This window comes from Corvus cornix, chromosome 27, assembly GCF_000738735.6.
Source record: "Corvus cornix cornix isolate S_Up_H32 chromosome 27, ASM73873v5, whole genome shotgun sequence".
In the NCBI taxonomy this organism is placed as follows: Eukaryota; Metazoa; Chordata; class Aves; order Passeriformes; family Corvidae; genus Corvus; species Corvus cornix.
In genome coordinates, this window is record NC_046355.1 from 1,645,646 (window position 1) to 1,653,366 (window position 7,721).

General features: G+C 46.0%; 1 protein-coding gene across 1 annotated transcript; it reads right to left on the minus strand.

Annotated features, from left to right (window-relative positions):
* Window positions 1-984: 984 nt before the first annotated feature.
* LOC104697838 (olfactory receptor 10A5-like) lies at window positions 985-1,950 on the minus strand. Its single transcript, XM_010412886.3, has one exon. The coding sequence runs from the start codon at window positions 1,933-1,935 to the stop codon at window positions 985-987; it is 951 nt and encodes a 316-aa protein (XP_010411188.1). The 5' UTR covers window positions 1,936-1,950.
* Window positions 1,951-7,721: the final 5,771 nt, after the last annotated feature.

Genomic DNA, 7,721 nt, shown 5'->3' on the forward strand with positions numbered 1-7,721 from the left:
TTATACTCAATTATACTGCCCTTTACTGCCTTTATGGTCAGGTAACTAAGTCAGGTGAAACCTTAAACCTTTCTGACAGCCTTCAAAGATCAGGATGACCACACTGGTAGTGAAGATTTCTTTTGCTTGGCCTCAATATGGAAACCACAGTTCGGATGCTGCAGGCTCAGGCCCAGGCTATTCACCAAGCCAGGGGGCCTGTTCTATTCAGAACAGACTTCAAAACCCTCCCAAATAAATACTCCTAGGTTGTAGCAGCCCTTTTCTCTGTGTGCCCCTGCAGATATCAGCTAATCCTCTTGAAACTGTCTTCTTTTCATGCCTAGATGAATTTCTCAAGCTGAGACAGGCAGAATACTCTTGTCCCATGACTCAGACTTCACAGTGCTTGGAGTGTGTGGGCACTGGACTGTATTAAATGCTGAGTTCTCACTGGAAATAAGGAATGAGCATTAGTTAATCTTCCTTTCCTTTACTTTCCCCACACCTTAAATGAAAAACATGAGTCTCTGAAAGAAGTGAACTAATTTCCTTATCACTTTCAGTCTTTTCTGCTGGAAGGAATGGAAAACATATAACAAGGGGAAAAAAGGGCAAAGCAAAACACCTAGTCCCTATCAATTAGTCATGCTTAGCCTGAAAAGCTCACTGTAAAGGAGTATTTCTTCAGTGAAAGGGTGAGGTGAACTCCTCAATGGAAGTGAGAAGTTCCAACCTAGACACCTGAATTAGACATGGGGAGTGGGGTGGGTTTCAGATGCTCTGCTTTAGAAGAAATGTCTGGTATATATATTGTACTCCTAAGGAAAAAATTGAGATAGAAATTCCAAATAATTTGCTTCTGAAGCAATGAAAAAGACAAAATATTTACAAGTGTGAAATAGATCTTTGTGCCTGCAGTTTCCACTGAGCTAGTAAACCATCAAAACCCACCAAAAATGGAAATAAGGTTTTTAATCCGCACATTCATGGACAAGAAAATCTTCATCTCTTCATCAACGCAGCTATCACTCTGATTAGTACTTCTCTCACTTCTTTATTCTTCAGGCTGTAAATCAGGGGGTTTAATGTGGGAATTACAGTTGTGTATATCAGAGCAAGGATTTTCTTTGTGTCTTGTGAATTACTGGATTTTGGCTGTAAGTAAATCAAAGTCCCACTTGCACAGTACAATGTTACAACAGTAAGGTGTGAGGAACAGGTGGAGAAGGTCTTGTGTCTGCTCTCTGCAGAGGAAAGCTTCAGGATGCTGGAGATGATGCAGGCATAGGACAGCAGGATGAGGCAGAAGGGTGTGAGGATGACGAGCACTGTGGCTGAGATGATTTGCTTCTCGTACAGCGAGGTGTCGGTGCAGGAGAGCATGATGAGCGGGGGAATGTCACAGAAGAAGTAGTTAATCCTCCTGGGCCCACAAAAGGACAACGTGAACACCCAGGCTGTCTGCACCACCGACACAACATTGCCACTGCAGCAGGACAGCAGCACCAAGGAGAGGCAGACTCTGGTGTTCATGATGGCAGCGTATCTCAGGGGGCTGCATACGGCCACGTAGCGGTCATAGGCCATGGCTGCCAAAAGGTACCACTCAGTGGCCGCTAAGAACACCACACAGTAGAGCTGTGTGACACAGCCCGAGTAGGAGATGCTCCTGTCCTCTGACAGGAGGTTTACCAGCATCTTGGGGACAACGACTGATGCTGTGGAAATATCCAGGAAGGACAGGACGCGGAGGAAGAAGTACATGGGCACGTGGAGGGTGGGGTGCACTGTGACCATGCAGATGAGAAGGTTTCCAAAGAGAGTCATGCTGTAAACAAAGCAGATTGTGAAGAACAGCAAGTGCTGAAGTTCTGGGCGGCTGGACAATCCAGAGAGGACAAAGTCGGTCAGCAGGGTGTGGTTTCCTGCATCTCGTTCCTCTGCTGGCTCCATCTAGGAGGAATCAGATGGACAGACCATCAGAGCCATAGTCACTGCACCAAGATCAGGGTGCTTCAGCCAGTTACTCAGACAAGGAGTCTCTTGTGAATTGCTGCAGAGCTGCTGGATCAGATGGTGTAACTGTAGAGCAGGTTGGGCTGAGCAAATTGAGGAGGCAATGGTTGTGTGTGCTGGAAGTGCATAGTGTCAGGGCCCTCCAAGTGCCATTGTTTGAGACAGTCACCAAACCTTCCACTAAGAGGAGCTGGCATGTAAGGGGTGGCTTCATAATGGGTGCAGGATTTATTGCTGACAATATGCACTCCCCCCCAGATGTCAGGTCTCTGCTCCCAGCTGGTCCCACAGGCACTTTCTGCAGTGAGGGGAATGCCCAGATGACAACTGAAACACCCACAGACCAAAGAAAACCCATTTTGCTACCTTAGGGAGCAGTGGGCACTGCTCCTTGCACTCTGTTTTTCCTGCTGAGTGGACTGACAGGGGAGGCAGCCTTCCCCCAAGACATCCAAAGTTACCTTTAGAGCAGCTCAACTTCAGATGGAAGCCAGGGAAGTTTGGGCTGTGGGAGGCTTTGGCTCATATTCACATCAATCCCCAGCTGCCTGTGGGACAGAAATACTTCAAAGAGCCCAGTTTTGGGGAAAGCACTCCCAAACAGAGCAAGCAAAAGCTGTGAAGGGAAGACCTAAGCCAACTCCCATCCACCAAAACACCCACAGACAAAAGAAAGCAGCACCAAAGTAAACCAAAGCAAAATCCTGTCTGTAGACAGGAAAAGGAAGAAGGAATAATTCGAGGTAGAGGTACCCATGCAGAATGATAAGAAAGTGCAGAGGGTGAAGCTCAGTTCCATCCTCTTCATGACTCACATGGCCTCGTTACCCCGAGGAGCATTGCTGCGTGTGCGATGCCAATGGGATGTTCACGCAGTGCTGGACCAGCTCTGTTTTTCTCACTGCCCAGGATGGGAAACTGAGGCACTGAAAGAGAGAAGAGATCAGCCTGCCACAGAGGAGAAAGGGGTGGTTAATTCTGCACCCTTCAGACTCACCATCTCTTACCAAAGGGGCACCAGCCACTGCCCTACACTAGCAAATCTCAAGGCACAAAAATGCGTTTTGGTGTCAGAAATGTTTCCATAAATGGGGACAGAGGGGGAAGCACCTTTTACACTGTACACACATGGAGCATGTCAACACAGCTGGCATGCAGAGAAGGACACAACCTCGAAGCAAGAGCAGTGCACATGGCTCTGCCATGGCTCCGTCACTCCTCACTCTGGCTCCGTCTGATTTCCCCTTCAGGCTGGAAGTTACTCACACAGGACATCTTTAGTCTGTGGGTTTTATGACATGAACACGAAGGTGCAAGCTGTGGATCCCAGAGCCCCAGATGAGTTTAACACACAAGCACAATAAAGAAACTCCTAATATTCTCAGACATTTGATGGCCTGATGTATTTGAAAGGGATCTTTCTGGGCTCGACTGTTTCCATTAAATAAGGAACGGAAGAACATTTTTGAGTGGTACCTCCCTACAGCCTATGCATGACAGATAGAGAACTGTAGATACAAAAATGCTGCTAGCAAGGATTTTCTTGCTATTTTCTAAGTCCGTGAGAGATTTTTCTCTCTCACAGAAGAGGTAGCAGGGAATGTAAACAACCAAACACCTGCAACCTTGAAAAGTCTTGTTTATGGTATAGTAGAAAAATATTTTGACAATGGATGTTTTAGGATTTTAGCCAATCACCCCCAAGGGGTGGCTGATCCTTTTCCAATTAGACTATGAAGAAAAAAGTCTATAAAAGAGTTTGTAAAATAATTAAATAAATCAATCTTGCTGCACAATTCCTGCCTGCTGGATCTTCTCTCCTCCTCCTCCCTATGGCTGCAGGACACAGGGATATACCCTAGGACCCAGGCCTGCAGTAATAGAGAACAGCATGAAAAGCTCCCTGCAGCCTCTAACAGCACCCATTCACACCGGTTCTCTTAACTTGTTAGATCCATGTAGCTGAAGTGGAAACTACCTAATTCTGCTCTCCAAGCCTTTATGAAAGGTTTGGACTATTGCTTTGATCATTAGCTCTTTGCTGAAGTCAGAAACACTCACAGCAGCCACTGTTTTATTGACAGTTGGTCTTTTATTCCCTAATTCAGAACACCTCTCAGAAACAGCCCTCAATTTATGTAATTTTTGTGTAGTGGCTCTAAAGCCCTTTAAGTAAGTTTTGGTCTCAGTTCTTCCTTGGATTTTCTGTATACATTCACAATAGACATTTTGAAGTAAAGTGTCCTACCTCCAGCAGTTCTCCATCCAGTGCCTCCAAAATGGGTCATTCAAATTTTGATAGAAGTATTTTCCTTGTTTTCTTGCATTAGGGACAGTGTTGGGCTGATGATTCCTATGTCAGCTTACATTGCAGATTAAAAATTATATTTTAAATGCAGATGATCTTCTGTCACAGTTTAAATAATCTGTTGACATTAGTACGTGGTATATACCATAGAAAGTCAGCAAAGACTTGTCTGACAGAGAGGAAGAAAAGGAATTTGTTAGATTTGCTTCAATTCAGTTGAATTGGCCACAGCAGAAAAGGTAGAGATCTAAATGCATCTCTGGTTTTTGCCCAAGAAGGGAACAGCTGAGCTGCCTCTGACGCCTGGTTTAAGCAGAGCCTCTTGCAAGCCCTAATTCCCCTACAGGTGAGATTGATTTAATCTGATTTCAGAAATGTCAGGGATGGTTGTTCAGAACTGTGCTCCCTCTGTGGGCAAGAGGATGTAGCAAACAATGACATCCTTATAGCAGCACGTGAAATGCTCTTCTGGGTGGCAGCCTTCTCTCCATTGTCTGCAAAGTGGGACCAGAGGGACTTCTGCAGACACAAGCACCTCATGTCTTACACGTCTAAGGCTATGAACTCTGCCTCCTGCACCAGCTGGTGATTGATTGTTAACCTGAAAGGTCTGAGCAATAGCTGGAAACATCAAGGGATGTGTGACTCCTGGGACAGAATTAGCCTGATGAAGCCTGCTGCCTTTGTTTAATTGGGCTGGGTGGCTTTAGGGGCAGTGCTGTCTCTTGTAGGAGAGTTTCCATTCAACTCCAGCCCCTCACATTTCATTCTTCAGTCTTATGTGACTACTTGTCAGCTGTGAATCATTTCCTTCCTTCCTGGCCATTTCCTATCAATTACAGTAGGAAAAAAGAGCCAACCAAACAATAATCAGATTTGATTGGAATTGCATTAATTAAATCTGTACCTAGTACCAACCTAAAAAGAGCTCTGAGTAGCATTATCCCCTGATGTGGTCGGAGACACCTGGTCTGGGAAAAGACTGATAAGAGAACCAGAAAATGAGGACCAAATTTGCATGAAAGGTGAAGGGATCAATAACCAATAGGAGATCAAAATGTGGGGGGAATGAAGTTCCTGCATTCAATGACTGAATATTTTTATTTCACAGAATTTGCTTCCTATCCATACAAGAGAGGTGAGCAAACAGAGATTTCTTTTCTGTAGCCATGTGATGGCACGGAAATGCTGGTGATCTTTTGAGCCAATCCCCCTGTGTGGTCAGCAGAGAGGAAAAAACACTCTAAGGATGGAATTTATGTGAATTTTTCAGACCTCCAACCACATCTGAAATTGTGCCTTGAAGGCCTGATTCTGCCTTCGGTAATCAAGAATGGCCTCCTTTGTTCACCTCAGAATACCCACTGATAATCTATCTAATATTTGTGGTTTTAAAGTTTCTTATTATAAAATCAGAGCTTTAGTGAAGAACACACAAACCATTAATCAAATAATCATTTAACATTATGAGAAATTATTCTCCATGATTATGTGCTCAGTCTCAGGATAGTGGCTGTGATTTTCCCTCATTCTTCCTATGATTTGTATTTTAAGACACTAAAAAAAGCAGAGACAGCCTAAGTGCATAATGGTAATATGCTAGAAATACATCGTTGTCAAGCTATTCCTCTACAACATTTTGTGTGTCATTCTGTGAAGGCAGTGTTGTTTGGCTGTGCCCTCACCTGAAATACTGCCTTGGGGTGACTTCATGATGTGTATCCCATATCGCTGCCCTATGCCCAGAAATTAATTTTTGTGCCTTTCTATGCCTTTAAACTGAGCCTGAGAGGGGGAAGGAAAAACTGAGCAAATCTTTTCCAAAGCAGTTTGCAGCTTGTTCAAGGTCACACAGAGATAGAGACTTTTTTTCAGCTGTGGCAGGAGCGTGAGAGGGAAGGGAAGCTCCTGGCTTGCTTTTCTTTCCAGTGGCTTTTGGCAGTTTTTTTTCCCCCAGCTCCTTTCCCCCAGAGAGTTGAACTTTTGTTTTCCTGGGACTTTGTTTTTTTCCTTTTCTCTCTGCTGGACTGTTTCAACATCAGAATACATTGGGAGGACTTTCCACTGAGGCCTTGGCCCTGGAAGTGGGCCCACCACCCCATCCCAGCTCCAAGAAGGGAGAGGGAGATCTATGGAAGGACTCTGAAATTTTCCCAGGTTTCTCTCAGCAGAGCGGGAGGTTTTATTATTTATCATCATTATCCCTTTTCCTGTGTGTTTGTTAAATAAATAGTTTTTATCTCTTTCACTTTCCTTTGAGGAAAATTTATTTTTTCCCGAACCTGGTTGTAGCCTGCCTTCTCTCAGAGGATGTATTTCTAAATTTGGCCAAACCAGAACAAATACTGAAGAGGTTCCTATCCCTGCCGGGGCTCTTGGCCTGGGATTCTCTGTCAAAGCAGTGAAAAGACTGCTACAGAGCAGTGCCCTGCTACTCATGTTAGAGACCTGTCAGAGAGCCTCCAGTCATGCAGGGATCCAGCTCCTGGAATGTCGCCCCAAACCTCCATCCTGTCCAGTCCCACCTGCTGCCCTGCAGCCGGATCACACCCACCATGTCCTGCACACCAGGTTGTTCAAGCTTTTCTTCCACAGACACACTGGTCCCTCCACTCACTGGGATAACCTCTCCTGCTTCTGCCTCTTTCCTTCTTCCCATTTTCTCTCTCCTTATTTTGCATAAACCTCCTTTCTCCACAATGCTGAAGGAATGCTTTAGGCTGGGCCTAAAGGCCACATCTCCACTTATGCCACAGCTGAGGCCACGTCACTGCAGCACTGCAGGTGTTGATTACAGACATGACTGGGATAGGCTGAGTCACCCCTTACTGAGCCAGTCGCACTGTGGCTCTGGGGATTGCTGCTTGTGGGCTACGAGCTTTAACGGGAACTCCTCCTTTCCACCCTTATCCCTTCCACCAAACAGGTTTCAGGAGGATCCCCAGGACATGTACTACAGTCCATTGTCTTTTTAGAATGCAGGGTAAGGGGGAATGCCAGTCTGCTCTAGAGGATTTAATTGTGGGCTTTCTCTAGACCACAGCCACATAAAATTGGTAACGTCCTGGAGGTTTCACTGGCTGGGCTCACGGCCAAAGGAGGGTCAGTACAACGAGGCTGAGCCCCTTCCAGCTTGTAACACGAGCCAGAGCTCCCAGGGAGGACTCAGAGAGGCCTTGGGCAGGGCTGCTCCCCTTCTCACGTGGACACTCTGACCCTGGTCCTCACCTGAGCTCCGGCTGTGTCTCAGCCAGGCCAGCACCTAGCCAGGGCACCTGCTGATCTGGACCCGGGCCCACAGTCTGACTTCCCAGCTGGACCTCAGACTTCCTCATCACTATAGACTTGTCAGATCATCTAGAGCACCAGTGCTTGAGGTTGTGAGGCTCCCCTTGGCCTTGTCCCTTAGCTACTC